Source organism: Colossoma macropomum, unplaced genomic scaffold (assembly GCF_904425465.1).
Source record: "Colossoma macropomum unplaced genomic scaffold, Colossoma_macropomum, whole genome shotgun sequence".
Lineage (NCBI taxonomy): Eukaryota > Metazoa > Chordata > Actinopteri > Characiformes > Serrasalmidae > Colossoma > Colossoma macropomum.
The window spans coordinates 20,383,478-20,405,597 of record NW_023494797.1 but is presented as its reverse complement, the minus strand read 5'-3'; the positions used below and the strand labels follow the sequence as shown (position 1 = coordinate 20,405,597).

The 22,120-nt window shown below is 40.1% G+C and overlaps 1 protein-coding gene across 3 annotated transcripts in view; it reads left to right on the top strand.

Annotated features, from left to right (window-relative positions):
- Positions 1 to 22,120, top strand: part of phkb (phosphorylase kinase, beta) — a 177,651-nt gene that overhangs the window by 19,243 nt on the left and 136,288 nt on the right. For all 3 annotated transcript variants that reach the window (XM_036584480.1, XM_036584481.1, XM_036584479.1), the window contains 3 exons: positions 2,122 to 2,221; positions 16,865 to 16,972; positions 19,035 to 19,115. In XM_036584480.1, coding sequence (XP_036440373.1) covers positions 2,122 to 2,221; positions 16,865 to 16,972; positions 19,035 to 19,115 — 289 coding nt within the window. The remainder of the gene's footprint in view (positions 1 to 2,121; positions 2,222 to 16,864; positions 16,973 to 19,034; positions 19,116 to 22,120) is intronic.

Here is a 22,120-nt window from a genome sequence, read left to right as displayed (position 1 = left end):
TTGATGTTCACTGAACTAAACATTTTAAGCTTAAAAGCTGCATAATTGTTTACAGTGTGACTAGATATGAGGCAACTACAGACTTTTTTGTGGATTTGTGAGCAGAAATCTAATATCTCCTTTTAAGCAAATATCAAATTGCAAAATTATTAAAGCGCCGTATACTTTTGTGCAAAATCAGAAGAAATAAAATACAAACAGCTGCTTACTTCAAAACGTTTTTGTGCACTGAAAGTCTGAGACACACTCAGCGTCACCTCAACAGCGCCTGTCAATGTCTGTCATTTTTAGTTCGTTTTTAATGGAACGGTCAGATCCATCACGTATTGCAGCACTGCTCTTATTTTATTGTTAAAGCTACACTGGGTAAGATTTGGGGATTTGGAGACCTCTCTGGTGGAAATGTGGAATTGCACAAAAAGAGCTCAGTCTAAACTTGGTGAAGGAGCGTCTCTGAGGATGTGAGTGAATTATCCACTATGATCATCACATCTTCATCAGTCTAATGTTGATTTTGAGACCTAAACATCGAGCCGGACCTTCTTTTTGAGTCTGTGTGACGTTAAAATGTGAAGACAGACGATGTAGTGTGAAGATTTTTTTTTTCTGTGGTATTTAGGTAGATACAGCTGAGCTTCTCTCTCATTGGTTAGGACTTCAGGAGCTGGACTGAAGGCCTTACATGCTACATTAACTCCCAACATGATGAGAAGTGACAGAGGAATCAACCAATCACACTTTTCTGGAAGTTCTAGATACGTCACTGACTGTGAATATGAGTCGTAGTCTAAGCGGGTTTCAGTCAGTTGTTAGGAATGGAAAACAGCGGCGGCAGAACTCTCTACTGAGTCACTGTACAGCTGATACAGCGTAAAATATACGTTAATGACCGTGGTTAATCTACAGCAGCCAAAATGTTCATGTGCACCAGTGTTATCTTAGCGCTAACATACTATTGGAAGTCCCATAGGTATGGAAGAAATTAGCAGTGGAGCTGTTTTTTTCTCTAGTTTTGACATGTATGGCCTGAACTGAAGACCTGGCTCTCATGATTTGTCACAGTATGTCACACAGCTGTGGTCACTTACTCTGCTCCTGGAGATCCACCTTCCTACAGGCTTCAGCTCCAGCCCTGATAGACCACCTGATCCATCTGATTACTGTCTGCAGAATTCCTTGATTAACTAAAGGAGGTGTGATAGATTCAGGATGGAGATAAAACCTTCCGGAAGGCAGAGCGGCAGACACGGCCATACAGAGTCACATGATCAAGTCTATTAGACGTTACTGAACTCCACATGGTTCGAGGCGGATATGTGATGGTTTGTGTGCGCAGTTAGTGCTGTCTGTTTTGGGGTGTTGGCTTCCATTAAGTCTATTTGAGATTAGTTAACGACCCGACACGTATTTTATGTATTAATGTTTTAGTAGTAAATTACATGTAAAACCAGCACACCTTACACTGGGGCTGCTCGATTATGGCAAAAATCATAATCATGATTATTTAACATTTAAGTTTCTTGTTGACTTCGGAAACATCATGCATTTATTGAATAAAAAAAAGTTGTTTTTTTTTTTTAAACTAGTGGCTTTAGTTGAATATAATTCAACTTATAATCAAATTTAAAGAACTAAAAAACATTTTTTTTAAAAAATACATTTTATTTATGTGTTTGTTTGTTTGTTTATGTGTACCGATTTAAATAAATAGCATTAAAATAATAATTAAAAATGTGTTTATAGTACACTGACACAACCTACTGAAAACTAATGAACATCTTTAAAATAGTAAAGAAAAATAAATTAGACCAAAACAGATGAGTTTGAGCTTTTAGGACAGGGGTGCACTCAATTTATAACACAAGACAAAAAAAATGAAAGTATAATTGCAGAATAGATGGCAGCGCAATAATCATTTTTCTTTATTATCTTGATTTCATCATCATTGGAAGCTAAAATTGTAATTGTAAGTCAGCTTTGATTAATTGCCCAGCCCTACATACACATCTCTATACATGCCTTGTGCAGTGTGACTGTAACAGGACCCTGAGTGTAAATGGAGTGAATGCTTTATTATTATTTCTTTCTCTCAGTTTGTGTGTTTTCTGTGTTGCTGATCAGGCGTATTGATGACGATATGGGCCGAACGCACGAGCTGGAGCATTCTGCTATCAAGTGCATGCGGGGGATCCTGTACTGCTACATGAGGCAGTCAGACAAGGTGAGGGGGAGAGAGTCTCTGACTCACAGTGAGTCGATTCTCTGACTCACAGTGATTCGATTCAGTTATGATTCTCTAGGAGATTCAGTGCATCATAAAAATGCTAATTTCACCACAATTCTGTTTATTTAAGTTCAAGTTAGGATTAGTTTATTAGGGCCAGGATGGTACATTTTTCCCCTAAAGGTCACTTAAGACATTTGTGTAGTTGTAAGACCAAAGAACTGTCACGATTCATTTCTACACGACCATTTCTAGCCTCTCTTTATCCCGTACAGTTAAACAGGCTGTTTTATTACTGTACTTTTAAGACAGGCTTTAAGGGTATCAAACTTGACCTCTAAAAGGGCCATAAAAAAATCTCAACACCTGGGCCAGCTGTGCGTTTATTTCTTGACCCAAACTGGCCATTGTTTATTCAAAACAGCAACAGCAAAAAAAGACACTGAATACTTGACCTGTTCTAAAATAATCCAAAATAAAAGCAAATATATGATATGTATTATATTATATAAACAAATGATATTTTATATAGATTTTATATACAACAATAGGCTACATTACTACAGATCATTGTTAAACTTCTTTAACTGTCTCCAATGTATGGCTACCTGTTTGCTTGAACTAGACACCTGGCATCTTTTGTTTTTATGGTGCTGTCACATAGACACACGTTATATTGCAGTGCATGCTGGGGATTGTAGTGCAGCTCATGGTGAATTGGTGGATTGGAGGTAATAGAATTGTGTATATATACTGTGTGTGTGTATATATATATATATATAGCTATCATCTCTGACTTTACATCTACAAGGTGGACTGACGAGGTAGGAGTGTGTAATAGAGTGGACAGTGAGTGGACACAGTGTTTAAAAACTCCAGCAGTATTGCTGTGTCTGATCCACTCGCACCAGCACAACACACACTAACAGACCACCACCACGTCAGTGTTACTGCAGTGCTGAGAATGACCCACCACCCAAATAGTACCTGCTCTGTGAGGGTCCATGGGGGTCCTGACCACTGAAGAACAGGGTAAAAGGGGGCTAACAAAGTATCAGAGAAACAGATGGACTACAGTCTGTAACTGTAGAACTACAAAGTGCACCTATATAGTAAGTGGAGCTGATAAAATGGACATATATATATTGTGTGTGTGTGTGTGTGTGTGGTGTGTGTGTGTATCTTGACAGAATTGTCATAAAAATACATTTAAATGCATTTTAAATTACTTTTAAATTACTTTTTCAAACCTAGATTATCGTTACAAAGAGGCTGAGGGTCTTAAAAATGACAAGAAATGAACAGAAATTAAATGCAAGTTAAAAAGGTAAAAATAAATGAAATGACATTTAGAACATTACAGTGCAGCTTTTTGTTTGCTGTTTTGTTTACCTTCCACTCTCTGACTCCAGTAAATAAGCTAAGATGCGTGCTGCTGGTCAGTGTTTGGACAGTGGTAGTTCAGTTTGTCTGGTCGGTGGGGCACGCGGACCCTGTGTCTGTTTCAAAGGCGTTTGAAGGCGTAAACAGACGGTGATAAGCAGGTTGGTGCATATGTTCCTTTACTCTGATGTGCTTTTATGAGCACTTTAATGTGGTGTGAAAGTCAGTGTGGGCTCTCTGCCCAGTCTGGTGGTCTGTGGGGGGTGTTTAAAGTGTTCCAGTGAGCCCAGCATATTTAATAAACCTGTAAACCAAACCCACATCGAGTTACAGTGTCTATAATTGCAAAATATGTGTTTAATTAGGCTTTGTGCTGCTTTGTGGACACCTGGGGGTTTTGTATGTTGTGCTTTACTATTAGTAACTCAGGGAAACTGAATTATGCTGCACTAATGTGTTGCGTAATATAGTGGAGCTAATTTCTTAGTAGGGGGCAGTTTGACTGAAATTCATTAGGAAATCTTCAGTGTAATTTGTTTTGTAGAAAAGGGGTGAATTAGCAGCACCGCGAGGCTTTAAAGCGGTGAGGAGGGAAACGTCCCTGTTCATGTTTGTGTTAGTCCAGTTTACAGCAACAGTTTGGCGATAATGAAAGCTAGAAAAGTGAAAATGTGGAGTGATTGAATGGCTCATTCAGGTGGTCGCTAAGGTGTTGCTAAATGGTTACTATGATATTTTTAGGCAGTTGCTATGGTACGCCAAGTGTGGCAGCTCTGATGGTTACTAGGGTGTTGCTAGGTGCTAGGTATCCAAAGGGCCTGCTAGGTGGTTGCTATGATATCCAAGGTGGTTCCAATGGTATCATAAGTGGTTGCTATGGTATTCCAGTTGGTTGCCAGAGGGATGCGAGGGTGTTGCTAGGTGATTGCTATGGCATCCAAAGGGCCTCCTAGGTGGTTGCTATGGTATCCAAGGTGGTTACAATGGTATCATAAGTGGTTGCTATGGTATTCCAGTTGGTTGCCAGAGGGATGCTAGGGTGTTGCTAGGTGATTGCTATGGCATCCAAAGGGCCTGATAGGTGGTTGCTATGGTATCCAAGTAGTTACAGTGGTCTCATAGGTGGTTGCTATGTATTCCAGTTGGTTGCCAGAAGGATTCTAGGGTGTTGCTAGGTGATTGCTATGATGTCCAAAGGGCCTCCTAGGTGGTTGCTATGGTATCCAAGGTGGTTACAATGGTATTATAGGTGGTTGCTATGGTATTCCAGTTGTTTGCTAAAGGGATGCTAGGGTGTTGCTAGATGATTTGCTATGGTATCCAAAGTGCCTGTTTAAATGTCGCTAGGTGGTTGCTATGGTATCCAAGGTGGTTACAGTGGTATCATAGGTGGTTGCTATAGTATTCAAGTTGGTTGCCAGAGGGATGCTAGGGTGTTGCTAGGTGACTGCTGTGGTATCCAAAGTGCCTGCTAGGTGGTTGCTATGGTATTGCAGGTGGTTACGACTGTATCATAGGTGGTTGCTATGGTATTCTAGTTGGTTGCTACAGGGATGATAAGGTGTTGCTAGGTGGTTGCTATGGTATCGCAGGTGGTTACAATAGTATCATAGGTGGTTGCTATGGTATTTCAGTTGGTTGCTAGAGAGACGGTAGGGTGTTGCTAGGTGATTGCTGTGGCATCCAAAGTGCCTGTTAGTGTTGCTAGGTGGTTGCTATGGTATCGCAGCTGGTTGCTAGGGTGTTGCTAGGCAGTTGCTATGGTGTTACTGGTGGTTGCTAGAGGGAGAAAAAAATGTGCCTTCTGAGTTTTTTGTGTAATGTTGTTGATAAAATAGTAGTAGATCTATAAAAATCTTTTTCTTTGGGGACTATTTTGCCTCACAACACCCTGCATGTATCCCTCCACCATGAATGGATTCTAACAAATATGTTTTAAGCCAAAAACTGTCATTAAACAGTGTCTCAGTCATCAGCCAGTGAATTCATAACCATTTCATGTAGTAACTTTCTGTGTGGGAGCTTTTAGAGGGGGACGTCTGGTTCCTATCACCACCACTGTGAACAGTTCTGACTAAGTTTCTCTAGAACAGAGCGTTTCACACCAAACCACTCTGAATGACTCTGTTCAACCATTAACATTAATTTTAACCGTCCAATCACACAGAAATGTTGACAAATGGCTGTAATTTCCCTTTAGTAATAATAAAAATCTCCTTCCACTGTTTCATCCAGAGGGTGAATAGTAAGCGTGGTTCACCTTCAGCTTGTACTGAATATAATGATTATGCTGTCGGGTTATTCAGCCATTTAAAGAGCCCCGCTGGTGGTAATGCTTTCTTTATGAAGAATTAGCCTAATAAGGCTGCTAAAGAACAAAACAAACACATTCAGAGCAGCTAACACAATATATACAGCGCTTGTTAAAATAATTCTTAATTATAAGCCTATACAATATAGCAAGTGTTCCTGAGGCGCCGACTGTTCTCCTTACGCACACAGCTCCATGTAATCAAGGCACTTTCTTTTTTTTTTCCCTTTGAAATTGTTCCGTTTCATTTACTCCTGACCTCCAAGACCTAATTTGGGGGAAAGCTTTTCCATGTCTTAATTAGAATGCACCGTTTATACAGTTAATTACACAGTGCAGCGCTCATTAGCATCTGTCTCCGCCGCTCACCAAGAACATAGCAGCTTTTAATGCACCGGCTAAGTGCTGCTGCTAGCCGGTCAGCATCAGATCAGGTGCACTTAAAATCGCTGGATGCTGCAGTGGGCTCTGCTTTAAAGGGCTCATATCAAACGTTTTCCTGTTGTTTTATTTTTCCACTGAAAGTACAGTTATAATGGGGTTCTATGAACCCAAAACAGCCATAATTCATTTTCGTACTTCTCTTTATCCCTTAGAATTAAACAGGCTGAGTCTTTAAGACTGGGTGTGTTTACATGCACTCAGTAATCCGATTTCTGCAGATTTTTGATGATTTAAATGGTCATGTAAACAGCACAATCGGATTTCTCAGTGCTGTGAACTCTTACTCTGATTTCTTTCGGATTTCTCAGTCTGAGCATGTGCGAAAACAGACGGCGGTACCGGAAATAAGTGAGCAGCGTCGCCGCGAGACTTTTGGAGCGATGCTGAAACCAAATACATGCTTGACGAAATGAAGGATTTAAATATTCTTCATCTTCTAGATGATGTTTGTTCATATTTTCAGGTAAAGTGACTCGTTTTAAAACAAGCCGCAGCATGAAGTTTGAGTTTTACGTTACGTTTACGTCGCGTCTTCTTCTGTGAGTCTATTGGCTGGTTGCTCTTATGTTCCCCCTCAGATGTAGGTGGGGTAGAGAGGAAAGAACATGGCATGTGAAGGGAGAAGGAAGGAAGGACACAGTAGTTGCGATTTCAGTCGATGCTTTTTCCTTTACTTTGCTTCCCGTTTGCAAAAAGTGCATGATACAAAAATAATATCTAGAACAAAAGAGCAAAACCCATATTACAAGGTGCTGAGCTGAGAACGAGTGCGGAGTTAAAAGATAAGAGTCGACTAACAACTGCTTAAGTAAGAACATTGACTAGTGGGACAAAGGTGGATGGAGGGCGGTGCCAAAGAAATGAAACAAATAAACCAAGTCTGATCTGCCTGGCCAGGTCTAATCCTCACCAAAATACAACGGGTGGCACTCGCCCCCTTCATCTGCCAAGACCTGCCCCTCAGCAGACAGCAGCGATTCTGATTGGTGGAGAGAAGTGTGCAGCCAAATATCAGCGACATCCTCATTGGCCCATTGCACACCTGTACAGTGGTCTGTTTGGGTGAGAGAGGAGAGAGAGACAAAGAGAGAGAAAGAAAAAAAAAAACAAACATACGTGTATCGCAGTCACGTAACAGCAGAAATCTGATTACTGTCTGACTCATGTAGACCTGGAGTTTCACATTATCTGATTACTCTAGCGCATGTAAATGCGCTGATTGGATTACTGACAAAATCAGATTTTCTGCAGTTATCGGATTATTAAGTGCAGGTAAATGCATTCACTGATATATGTAAATGAGGTCTGTTCTGATTGGCTGCCCTACATTCAAGAAGCAGTCAGGACTGAAACACTCTTTATAACTTCATAACTTAGAATTCAAAACAGGCTGTTTTTGTTTTTTTTCCTATTTGAACTGAACAGAGGATTTCGCAAATGTAAGTGTTCATATGCCACGTCAGACATGTCTGTTTCCATAGAGACTGACTGTCCACACGTGCGTTGAAGCTCATTAGCAGTCTTATACTGAACCTTTCGTTAAGCCTCTGGCGTACAGGTGCAGCTGAGTCATTTCATACTCATCATCAGAGAGTCAGAGATCAGCTGGTCTAAACGTGCCTGCAAGTCTTTATTCCACACAGGATTTTCACGCAGATTCACTGAGTGTGTTTGCATGCACTCAATAATCCGATCATAATCTGATTTCTGCAGTTATCTGATTATTCAAACGGTCGCGTAAACAGCACTGTCTGATTTCTTAGATCAGAGTAAGGTCTAGAAATCTGAATAAGAAATCTGATAAAGAGGCTGGATTTGAGCTCAGTAGTCAGATTTCTCAGTGCTGTGAACTCTTACTCTGATTTCTTTCGGATTTCTCAGACTGAGCATGTGCGAAAACGGACAGTGATACCGGAAATAAGCGAGCAGCGTCGCCGCGAGACGCAGCAAAACACTTTTGGAGCGACACTGAAACCAAATACACGCTTGATGAAATGAAGGATTTAAATATTCATCATTTTCTAGATGATGTTTGTTCATATTTTCAGGTAAAGTGAAAAAAAGCTGCAGCATGAAGTTTGAGTTTTACGTTACGTTTACGTCGCGTCTTCTTCTGTGAGTTTATTGGCTGGTTATAAAGCAGAAATCTGATTACTGTCTGACTCATGTCGACCTGGAGTTTCCCCATTATCTGATTACTCGTGCATGTAAATGCATTGATCGGATTACAAAATCTGATTTTCTGCAGTTATCGGATTATTGAGTGCATGTAAACACACTCATCCGGCAGGAAGAAGATGCTTTTATCATTAATTGATGTTGTCAGATTAAACTAACTGATTACACGCTATTAAAAACATCACATTCTGTTATTCAGGCTGCCCATGATTAATTAAACTCTTTTTAATTAAACCTTTTTTTATTTCATTAAAAAAAAGGATTACAGTTGTATGCAAAAGTTTGTGCGCCCCTGGTCAAACTACATGTTTTGTTAGAACAGAAATGAAGAAGCGTTTCAGAGCTCACACAAAGACAGGCGTTCTTGGGGCATCGGTGCAGCAAACCCACGCTGGAAGAGGCAAAAAAAACTTCCACAAAGCATGTGCAAAGTAAATCCCAGAGCAAAGAGATTCCCGGACACCCCGTCTTAAGAAAAGTATTATTGAAACGTGGCGGGTCTTTTTGTTGTGTGTCCTGATGAAGGCCTGAGAAGGCTGCGGTGCATCCGCGCGTTTTATACATTCTGCATATTTCCATAAAGGTTTCAAGTGAAGGAATTTCTTTGCTCTGGGATTTATTTTGCACATGCTTTGTAGAGGCGGATGGATTTTTTAGTTTTTGCCACTCCCAGCATGGAACTGTTACTGTATGTATGTTTTGTTAATTTTTTTTAAGTACAAAATAAGTGAATACGAGCACATTTTAATATTCAGTTACTATTTACTAATATTATCTAACATTATAATTATCTAATTATCTATTGGGGAGCAAAATAAAGCATAAAACATGATCTGTGCAAAAATTCTGCCACATTTTATGTCCTGTTTTCCTGTTAAAGCGCCATATTTAAGTGTTCCCTGTGGAGAATTTGGTAACTCGTTTCTTTTAAAAACATTGTTTATTCCAACTTTCGCATATGACTGTATCGATTGACATTTACCTTCTCAATCAGGCAGCGGTGACTAGCTAGCAATTTGCATGATGATGCATATTCAATACTGTCCTCTTTATCCGAACAGCAAGGGAACAATGACAAAACCAAAACGCTTCCATTATAATCAACAAATCTGTCTACGTTAGATGCGACATGCTGTTCTGCCTGACTCTGTTTCTATTTCTGACGCATCGTGTCACGATGAGCTGATGTTCCACCTCAGCAAATACTACACTCCTAAAAAAGATGGTTCTCAAGGGTTCTTTACTAAGAAAAATGGTTCTTTACATTGAACAATGAACACTCAGAGCCCTTTGCATGATTAAAAGGTTCTTTGCATTTTGAAGTGGGTTCTTCAGATTGATGGAGAATGTGCTGTAGATGGTTCTATACAGCACCAAAGAGGGTTCATCTTTTGTTACAAGCTTGACATCGTCACAATAGAAGAACCCTTTTGGTGCTATTTAGAACCCTTTTCAACAAGCTTCTATATAGAACCAAACACAACATATTCGGTAACACTTTCTATGAATGTCACATTTGTAAGCATCTATAAACACATTTATAACATGTTATAATGCATTCATATGGCATTATAAACATGATTATAAACATTTATAAAAATGAATTAAACTTTTTAGCCATGTTTATTATACATTATGAATTGTTAATATAATGCATTATAAGTAGTGTTAATAACATGTTATAATGTCAGTGCCAAAGAAGTCAGTCCCAGCTTGGAGAGCGTAAAGTAAAGACAAATACCAAGCTAACGGTGGTGTACATTACCTTTCCCACACTGGGTAAAACACTGATGGCAGCTCTAGTTTAAACTCTGACATTTGAAGCCTGTAATGTGCTTTACTGTGAATGTTTTAGTGTTTCAGTAAATCCTTCAGTAAATACTTCAACTTGAAGCCTCACTCTTAACACTGGAGGAGGCTTTAGTACAGTACGCTTCACTTTACTTAGAGCGGACAAATACCACTTATGAGCTCTTATAATTTGTTATGATCAGTACTTATAATGTATTATGTTAACAATTCATAATGCATAATAAGCATGGCTATAACGTGTAATGCATTTTTATAAATATTTATAGCCAAGTTTATAATGCCTTATGAATGCATTATAACATGTTATGAATGTGTTTATAGATGCTTACAAAGGTGACATTCATAGAAAGTGTTACCACATATTCAATATCATTTCGAAGAACCACTTCGCCATACAAAGAACCCTTTAATCATGCAAAGGGTTTTTGAGTGGTCATGGATCTATATAGAACAAGTTTCTTTACTAAGGAACCCTTGAAGAACCATCTTTTTTAAGTGTGTATGGTTAAGCCAGTCGCCTTTTATCACTAAAATGGAGAATTTCTATTGTTTGAATTTATATTTTGGCAAAAAAATTATAATAATAATAATAAAAAAATTAAATCTAAAATGTGCCATAACTTTTGCACAGGCCATGTTTTATGTTTATTCATGTTTATATCGACTGTCTACTGTCGCTGTAGCTAATCGGGCTACTTAGTGACTGTTTTCTAGCTGATGCTAAAACTTCAGCCGTAAAGCTTTCAAGAACACTGTACGTATAGGAGGTGTGTTCTGTTGTCATGGCAACATAACTGAAAAAAGTTATTTAGTACCAAATATGTATATACATGTCCACTGTATCAGTTCCACTGACCGTATAGTTCCATTCTGTAGTTCTACAGTTACAGACTGTAGTCCATCTGTTTCTCTGCATACTTTGTTAGCCCCCTTTTACCCTGTTCTTCAGTGGTCAGGACCCCCATGGACCCTCACAGAGCAGGTACTATTTGGGTGTTGGATCATTCTCAGCACTGCAGTAACACTGACGTGGTGGTGGTGTGTTGATGTGTGTTGCGCTGGTGCGAGTGGATCAGACACAGCAGTGCTTCTACCTTACCTTTGACCTCAGCATGATAATGAGACGCACTTGATTTAACTGTATCCTAAAATTAGCTTAATTAAAAAAAAATATTAATAAAACATAATAAAATAATGAAAATGCTGAAGCTTCAGGCTTGGGGTTCTCCGGGACACCTTAAATGCTGGTATACATTACGTTGTCGTGGCAGTGTAACCGAATCTTTGTTCATTATATAAAATATAATTTTTGTGTCTTTTTTTTACCAGTTTGTGGTTTATTGGCTTCATTCCGTAGACAGTGAAGACTAACAGGTGTTTGAAATGTCACCTTTCCGCCGCGCAGGTATCTTTATCCCTCTTTTTTTCTCCTCCGCTCCCGCGAGCGAGGGATTTAGACCTGCGGTGAGATCGGACCTGCTGTTAAACAGCCTGCTGACAGGAGTGAGGAATTAAAAAGGTGGAGCAGGATGTATCTGGGACAGAGGGATGCCTTACATGACCCAGAGAGAGAGAGGGAGAGAGAGTGACAGACAGAGAGAGAAGACAGAGAGAGCAAAAATAGGCCACTTATTTTTAACACTTTAAATATGCTGGAGGGCGTTTGAAGGGTCGGCACAGATCTAAGCGGCGGTGCGTGGTGGTCACTGAGCCCCTTCAGCCTGGCCTACTGCTCTCTTTATCTCTCCATAAACCAGGCATTGTGTCTGTCCTCTGCAGCAGAGGCTCTGAAAGTCAGTCTTGGAGACCCTGTGGTCTTACGTTCTCCCTCCTGTACGAAGCTGACCAGCTCACCAGGAGCTTCTCAGTCACTGAGTTGAATCAGGTGTGCTAAATGAGGGTAGCATGAAAATATGCATAATGTGGGGAGACAGGGAACGCCGGCGTTACGGTATATTGTACTATGTTCTATATTCTAGCACACTGTGTTGTCACACTGTAATACACTACTTTCTTACCCTACACACCTAAAAAAATGGTTCTTCAAGGGTTTTTTAGTAAGGACAATGGTTCTATAAAGAATCAAGAACACTCAAAGAACCCTTTTTGAAAAGGATTTTGTATGGCACCAAAAAGGGTTCTGCTATTGTGACAAGAACCCCTTTTGGTGCAATGTAGAGTCCTTTTCAAAAAGGCCCTAGGTGGAACCGTATATAGCACATTCTTCATCAATCTGAACCTTTCATAATGCAAAGAACCCTTTAATCATTTTCTTTGCTGAAGAACCCTTGAAGAACCATATTTGTTAGTTACATATTATAGTTATATTGTATACAGTATGCACTATTTTCTTACTCTGTGCATTATATTATACTTATACATAATGCACTGTATTATACTATATAATACACTATATTACACTATACATCATATGTTATATACAGTATCGGACATCTTTAGTGTACGTAGGATAGATAGTACAATATTCTTATGTAATAAGTTCCTACTCTACATATTTTCTTACACTATATATTTTATTACATATACTGTTCCCCATGTTCTTAAACTGTACACTATACACTGCATACTGTATACCAGGGGTGTCCAAAGTCCGGCCCCAGGGCCAAATGCGGCCAGCGCACAGCTTTTAAGTGGCTTGTGGCTTCCATTTAAGAGTGTGTTATAAGTTAGCACCGAAGTTTAAGAGCCTTTCTTCTCTGACTGGACCTGCAACTTAATTGACTGAATGACATTTAGTCCGGTCTGCAGCCTTAAAGCTCAAACTCAGCACTGAGAACCGGAGATTTCGGCGAGATGGAAGTTTGAATACTTTTCCGTCGAGAGCCACTGCAAATATGTGAGCCTCATGTTTCAAAAGACTGTAATGAATCTAATATCAATAGACATGAAACAAATCATGAACAGTACAGTAAATATTCAGGAGAGAGACTAAAGCAGCTGCAGCTCCGCGAAGCTCACAGCACCGACTTATTCAGCAGGTCAGGAAATATTAACCCGTTAAGGCTGAACAGTAATTTGGCTGTTTTATCAGCTCTTCTCGTTTAACAAAGAGATGTTGGTTTTTGCATTTTGTTGTCATACATACATACATACATACATCTTCTAAACCGCTTATCCTTCTGGGTCGCGGTGGGGGGTGCTGGAGCCTATCCCAGCTGTCATTGGGCGGAAGGCAGGATACACCCTGGACAGGTCGCCAGTCCATCGCAGGGCAGACAGACAGACATACACATTCACACACTCACTCAGACCTAGGGGCAATTTAGCATGTCCAATTGGCCTGACTGCATGTTTTTGGACTGTGGGAGGAAACCGGAGTACCCGGAGGAAACCCCCGCAGACACGGGGAGAACAGGCAAGCTCCCAATTTGTTGTCATGTAAACGACAATATCTAGTAAAACCTAAAACAGGTAAATTTTTATTTAGTTTGTCTCGCAAAATGTTTTAAAATAAGTAAACAATTGAATAGGAATACACTAAATAAATAAATAATATATATATTACTATATATATTACTATATATATATATATAACATTTGTTACAATTTCTTACTGATCCAAATTGATCTGAACAGTCCAACAAATAAAAGCATCTCTTATACAGTGATAGGAAACACAGTAACTTACAGAAAGCTCTGATTCTGTGTGCTGATATTTTGAAAACGTAATTATTTGTGAATAATATTTTGGCCCTCATGTATTTTGACATGGTACTACCTGGCTTTATATTCTTACACTACACACTATATTCATGCACTACACACTATTAGTACACTATACACTCTATATTTTTACACTATACATCATATTCTATATTCTGTGCAATAAATTACACTATACACTGAAGCCTTTCACTGTACACCGTGCTGTATGTTCTTACTCTATTTACTGTTATATTATGAACCTACACATTATATTCTTACAGTTTGCCCTATAGGTACACTATACACAATGTATGATATTCTGTGTAATGTATTACACTGTACACTAAAGCCTTACACTACAAAATGTGCTGTATTCTAACACTGCGCACTGTGCACTGTGTTCGTAGACAATGAAACACTGTGAACTGTTTTATTTATGATCCAAAAACACCAGTGAACCTACACGTATTTACGTTTTCATTACGTTTCACCCTGAACTCTATGTTCTTACTCTGTCCAACAGGAATTCAGTATTAAATGATCTTTTTAGACAAGTACTAAAGCCTAATCTGGACGGACAAACCCGTCCTGCGTCTGCGTCTGGGAGTTGATGATTCAGCGAGTAGATTTTCATGATGCAAAACACAATGCACTAATGCACTCTGATTAACTGTTGAGGGAAACATCAGCGGAAATTTGTGGAGTTGTCCGGTTCATTTAAGGAGCCTTTAACCGAGAAAGACGCGCGGGACGTCCATACGAGTCTGGAATGGCTAAATCTGCCATAACCGATGAGGCTGTGGTGTCTATAAATACACTTTGCAGCATAAGCAGCTGTAATGGTGCCTCCAGTTCACCCGGGTCTGTGGTGCGCTGGCCGATTCTGCGGTCGGCCAGAAGGCAAGCAGAGTTTGCCCTGCGTGGACTGCATATGGACAGTCACGCATGTTGTCAAAGTGGAATTCCTCTGATTTCTTTGAAAACTTCTGCATAAGTTAATCGTTGATGTTCAGAGAGGATTGATGAGAAATGATTCCACCAACCCAGATGTCTTTACAGTGGTGGTGATGGGAACCAGGGGTCGCCATGACTACAACACAAATATAGGCGTTTTATTTACTATCCAGAACCACCAGTGAACCTACACGAGTCCTCTGAGTTTATATGGAATGTTGATGATGGGGAAATAGTGGAAAATCTGAAATAATAAGTTTTCTTTAAGGCCTCACAACACCCTGCATGTATCCCTCCACCGTGAATGGGGTTTAAAGATAAGATTTAAGCCAAAATCTTCTAAAAATGATCTTAAAACAGAGTCTCAGACATTGTTGGCAGCTTAATAATAACCATTTAATGTAGTAACTTTCTGTGAGGGAGCTTTTAGAGGTGGACGTCTGGTTCCTATCACCACCACTGTGAACAGTTCATTTCTCTACGCAAAGATTCACAGTGAGTTCTATATAAATCCATTTCATGCTTAAATGGTTCTTTGCGTGGTGAAATGGTCCATTGATGGAGAATGTGTTGTGTATGGTTCTATATAGCACCAAAAAAAGTTCTTCTGTTGTTACGATGTCAAGCTTGTATATAACAGAAGAACCCTTTTTGGTGCTACAACCCCATTTCCAAAAAAACTAGCAATTTTATTGAATTTTTATTGTATGGAATTTAATGTCAGCAACACATTTTCAGAAAGTTGTGATGGGGCATGTTTACCACTGTGTTTCATCACCTCTTCTTTTAACAAAATACTGTAAGCATTTAAAAAAGTGAAATGTTTTTCTGTTCTTGTTTGATACAGGATTTCAGCTGCTCATCAGTTCAGGGTCTCATTTGTTGTATTGTTCATTTCATAATATCCCAAATGTTTTCAGTGGTGACAGATCTGGACTGCAGGCAGGTCAGTTTAGTACCCTGGACTCTTTTAATACGGAGCAATGCTGCTGTAATACGTGCAGAATGTGGTTTGACATCGTCTTGCTGAGATAATCAAGGCCTTCCCTGAAAAAGACGTCGTCTGGATGGCAGCATATGTTGCTAAAACCTGTATATATCGTTCAGCATTAATGAGATGAGCACGTCACCACAAGTCTGTCTGTCTTTCTTTCTTTCTTTCTTTCTTTCTTCCCCTGCTCATTTTGTCTTTCTTCTCTTTCTCTCTTTATCTCTCCTTCTATCTCTTCTTTCTTTTGTTTTTTTTTTCTTTTTTCTCTCTCTTCTCTCTTTGCTCTCTCTCCTTATTTTCTCCCTCCTAAATCTCTCTGTCACCTTCCATCTATTCCTTCTTTCTTTCTTTCTTTCTTTCTTTGTTTTTCTTTATTTCTCTCTCTCCCCATTTTCTCTCTCTCTCTCTTTCTCTTTCTCTCTCTCCATTGTTTATCTCACACTCTCTTTAATTGTACTTTTCCTTTCTGTTGTCTTTCTGTCTTTCTTTGTCTTTCTTTCTTTCTTGCTTTCTTTCTTTCTCTTTCCTTTTTTTTCTTCATTTCTTTCTTTTTCCCCCCTCTCTGCATATTGTAATCAACAACTGCTATCAAGCAATAAATTGAATGCTTAATGTTAATGATTGTCAGGTTTTTGAATAAAGTAGTTTGTTAAACATGTTTATATGTGTAAATACACTGTAATATGTATGAAATCGTATACAGGAAAAGCCTAAAATATCTTTGGTCCTCTCTCTCTCTCTCTCTCTCTCTCTCTCTCTCTCTCTCTCTCCTCTCTCTCCCTCTCTCTCTCTCTCCCTCTCTCTCTCTCTCTCTCGCTCTCTCTCTCTCTCTCTCTCTCTCTCTCTACCCCCCCCCCTCTCTCTCTCTCTCTCTCTCTCTCTCTCTCTCTCTCTCTCTCAGGTGGAGAGGTTTAAGCAGGATCCGAATCCGTACACATGTCTGCACTCCGTGTTCAACGTGCACACCGGAGACGAGGTGTATTTGTACGATCAGTACAGCCACCTGCAGGTGAACCGCTCAGCCTTCAGTCTGCGTTCACGTTCACTCAGCTCAGTCACACAGTCTCACTCCAAACATTCAGACGGAGTGATCTGATAAAGGTCACCGTATAAGAGCGGCGGTAATGATTCACTCCTGCTGTACTGGAGACGGTTCCACTGGGACGACTCTGTCTCATTATATGTATTATAGATTAGCTGCAGTTAGAGCTCTGGTGATTTCGGCTCTATTGGCAGGCTGCCTGTTCGGTGCATGTATGCCGCATTGACACCCACCGCCGATCGATTCGGCACGACCGCGTCGTTTAAGCGTTAGAGAGGGCTGCGTTTGGGGGAAACAACTCCAGATTAGCTGTGATGCCTGTATTGTTTCTCACAGTCATCCACCACTTCAGAGGTGACGTGAATGCGAAATGCAGGTGTGAAGAAACAGCCTTAAAGTGATAGTTCAGCAAAGGTGTGAACAGCTTCCTCCCTTATTCCAAAGACATGTTTTGTGTCTGAAGTTTGTTTTTGTTTTTTACTGCAGCTAAGAGGCCAATATAACAAGTACCCAATGCATGGCTCAATCAACCTTATTATTATTATTGTTATTATTATTATTATTATAATTATTATTATTATTATTCCTAACTCTGAAATCATTAACTCCAGATAAGAAAACAGTCTTACATAAACATCCTAACTAGACTAAGACCCAATCCCATTTCACCCCTCGCCCCTGCCACTCAGCCCTACCCCCTGTTTTGCATGTTCACGTCTAGGGGTAGGGTGTCCTGATTCTTGCTGAGATAGAGGGGGGGAGGGTGAAGTGTTTGGGCTACATGACCCTCCAAACGGAGGTTTTTCAGAGACTCCAAACAGAGAGTTATGAGAAAAAAAGAAAAGCCAGCAAGATGGAGCACAAGAGATCAAAGAAACCCACAAATGTGAGAATTTTCTCTGTTAAAAATGATGATAACCATCGTACAGGGAGATTCACTCGAAAGAGGCCCCGAATATTCTGTAATAACTCTCTCTAGGATGAAGCAATCTGAACGAAACAACGTGCAATGAGCTCCGCAATATGTGGAGCTTGAAACAAGCCTGGATGCCCCTGCGTCGGAGCGATGAGGTAGGGGCCGGGCAGCCGTTGTGACGTTTAACCTCCGTTTGCAACTTCCAGGTGCACAGCCCCGTACCCCTTCATGTGTCTGGCAGAAAACAGAGATCACCTCCAGTGTCACATGTAATGCAATCAATTACAAACACATCAAAGTATGTAGAGTATTTTTTGGTTCAGATTGCTTCATCCTAACGGGAGCTACAGCAGAATATTCGGGGCCTCTTTCAAGTGAATCTCCCTGTACTATCTACTATTGTTTATTTTTGTTTCAATGTATTATGGTCCTACCCCACCACGACCCAGAAGGATAAGCGGTTTAGATTATGTATGTATGTATGTATGTATGTATGTATTATGGTCCTTTTCTTCATAACAAGCAGAAAAATAACTAGTAGTTTGCTGATATCTTGGTAGCTAGCTAGGCTAAATTTCCTGTTCCACCTTTAATGGAGCAGCAGTTTAAGGTGGAACGGAAAAAAATTGAACGAGAAGCTGGAGAATATCTGACTTCAGCTTCATATCACTGAAGAATTAGGGGTGGGTGATAATAAATAATTGCCCCCCTCTTTGAAGAGCATATGATGCCCTAAATGTAACTAAAGCCCAGCAGTGAGGAGCTGAACTTTACCCTCCTCTGCTGTCACTGCAGACTGGCAGGGTCGCCTACAGAGCAGCGCTGGTAGCTGTTAATGAAGTGATGCTCTTTTTATTTGAGGGTCCATTTCAGAGGGAAGATTTCAACCACTACCCTGTAACTCAGTTCCAGGGGGACAACACTCGAAAACAAGGGGTAGGGGTAAAAATAAGGAATGGGACTGGGCCTTAGACTGGCAGTTAGCGCCATGCTAATAACACGAGCTCTGGTGGTAAAACTTAAGAAGAAAACTCGTTGTGTAAATTTGAATGTCGGCCATCTGTCAGCTTAAACAGCCGCCTCTCTCTCACTCTCTCTCTCTCTCTTTTGCAGATCGATGCCGTGTCTCTGTTCCTCCTCTACCTGGTGGAGATGATTTGTTCTGGTCTCCAGATCATCTACAACACTGATGAGGTACTGAACAAAAAAATCGAACTCAACAGAATGGAGCTCTTTCTTTCCCACCTCAGGAGAAACGCCCCCGTCCGTAGAATGATGACCCGCAGGCGTTCCAGCACAAATTGGAGCAGAGTGCGAGTGCGTGTGTGTGGTAATGGTGCGGTGGTGGCGGCGGGCTCCTGCCCAGCCATTGTCACACACTGTCAGCTGTCGTAATAGCTGCAAAAGAATAGTCAGCGGGGACACGACTGGTGCCAGCAAAGCATGTTTTCCTGCCAACACGTCGCCTTTCAGTCCGCTGCCACTGGCTCGTCTCTCTGTTTTGGCCACAGGCTCGTTCCTAAAGTGTCCACCCGGGGGAATACACGGCCGAGATCATATCTGATGTAAAGCTGCGCTGTAATTTAACCTACAGTCTGGAGTCATGATTATCATTTTGCTGTACATTTGGTCCACTTTAAATAATTGACCTGTTTATGCTCTACTCACAAATGTGCTCTTTCAGAGCTGCTGTTGAGAAACACCAGGACAGACTTGGTTTATATCACAATACCTACATTTAGAGTCGGTTATTCATTCAGCCTAATGAGAAACTGTAGAACAGACTCAGTTTATATCACAATACCTACATTTAGAGTCGGTTATTCATTCAGCCTAATGAGAAACTGTAGAACAGACTCGGTTTATATCACAATACCTACATTTAGAGTCGGGTATTCATTCAGCCTAATGAGAAACTGTAGAACAGACTCAGTTTATATCACAATACCTACATTTAGAGTCGGTTATTCATTCAACCTAATGAGAAACTGTAGAACAGACTCGGTTTATATCACAATACCTACATTTAGAGTCGGTTATTCATTCAGCCTAATGAGAAACTGTAGAACAGAGTCAGTTTATATCACAATACCTACATTTAGAGTCGGTTATTCATTCAGCCTAATGAGAAACTGTAGAACAGACTCGGTTTATATCACAATACCTACCAAGTCCATTATTTTTCCACCCAAAAATTGAATACATATTTGACATATATCAAATATCTCTTTTTATGTGATACATTTTTCAGTTTTCCAGCATATAAAAGTTTATTTTAGTTTGTTTTTGCCTCTGAAATTCTAAAAAATGTCAGGTGTGCAACCGTCCAACCATGTGTGTTAAGTAAAATCAATTAAGTTTATTAATCATAAAAGGTAATTTAGTTATACAAAACTCTAAATAAAATCATTTCACATGATTTTATTTTTGTAAACTTTAAAATCAAACCTGTATTGTAAAATAAGCCAACTTTAAACTTGCTCAACTCACTGAAAACCTTTTTTTCTGCAAGTTTTTACTTCCTCAAACGGGAAGGAGCACAACCACAAACAAAGGACTTTTATTTTGACATTCTTTTACAAAAGGGGGGCCAAGGTACTGCATTATAAAGAAGAGCCCAAAGTGACCTTCATGGTGCAGTGCCAAGGTCAGTAGCCCTTTCACAAATTTAGTAACAAATGTTTGAGTGGTCAGAACGGTTCAGTTTACCATGTCAGCTGGACGTCAGGAGAACCTTGAAAATGTGGAATAATTATAATAATGTTTATTTATGTAAAATAAATGTAAGTATTAACTCAAGTTCAGGGATGCCTGTTGAATTTGAAATTAGTCTGAAAAGTCAGGCGGCGCATCCAGTCATTCAGATGGAGCAACCAGACCAGCACAGTTTAATAACTGAAAGAGGCCATTAAAGCTTAGACACTCACTGTGTTGAAGATATAAAATGCGCATAGATATAAATGCAAATATATATGCATAAAAAATGCACATCGTTCTTTTTAACAAGATTTACCTGTATATACATGCAAAACTCCTCTGTCCTTCACCGACTGACCTGTAAAAATGCTCTAAATTTGATGACTGTTCTCTCAGAATAGTGCTTTCACAGCGAACTGTTACAACAAACTTGCATCACCATAAGAAGCGTTTAAAGACATTAAATATATAATTATTTGTTTGTATGTTTGTGTGTGGGAGCACCTCCACAGCTCTCGATAAACAGAAGAAATAAGGCTTAATTTTAATTTAACCCCATTATTATTGTATGTTTTCACCACAGTTGTGCACCTCGACCTCCCAGGCTGGGGTGAAAACTAGAGGAAACACTGAAGAGACTTCAGAGCCTCATAAATAATCTGCTGAGGGAGTTGAAGGTCTCTAAACTTCTTACTCCTTATGTTTGAGTAGATATTGTCATTTTCATTTTAAATTCCCTTCTGGGCCCAAAACCGTCTTCCCTCCCCTCCTGACTTGACCGCGCTGTTGTGAGTGTGTTTTCACAGTTAGATTAGATCAGTAAGTGGGTGGGGGGGCTGCAGGAGGGGTCCACGCACCGATTTGTTATGTGTAGCTGTAAAAGTTTAATCTCTGGCTCTTTTCCCCCTGCGGCCCTCGTGGACTTCATTAATTCCATCTTTCATTCCCGCGGCGCGCAGTCAGGGAGATTTGCTCGAACCGCCGCTGCTGTGTGGAAACGTTGTCCATAGAATAATTGCCACTTTTATGTATCCGGTGGCGTTTGGCTTTATCTTCAAAACGAGAGTTCCTCTTCAGCGTTAGGTTCGAGAGGCAATTACTGTTTACATGAGCTTTGTTTACCGTACAGGCAGCATCACCGCGCAGACCCGGCCTGCCTTATGAACACTAACAGATTGCCAGCGTTGCTTTTATTTGAGCTTTTGTGCTGTTTTGCATGGCAAACCTTAATTGGCGCGTTTAAACAGTGCCCACTGGGCTGCGTAACGCAGTTTAAAAGCATGGATGTTAAATCAGCAAACCAGTCCATGCATTTATTAACAGGCAGTAGAACAAATGGAAAGGAAATGGGAGATTTAGTTAGTTATTCCTGCCCGGTGGCTTGTAATGAGTTTTTTTTCTGGAAACTTATTGTAGAAACATTGACTTTACAGTTCCCTGGATGAAGTCTGGCCGCTATATCAGAAACCCCTCACTTGTAGCTCCACCTTGTTGGTGTGCAG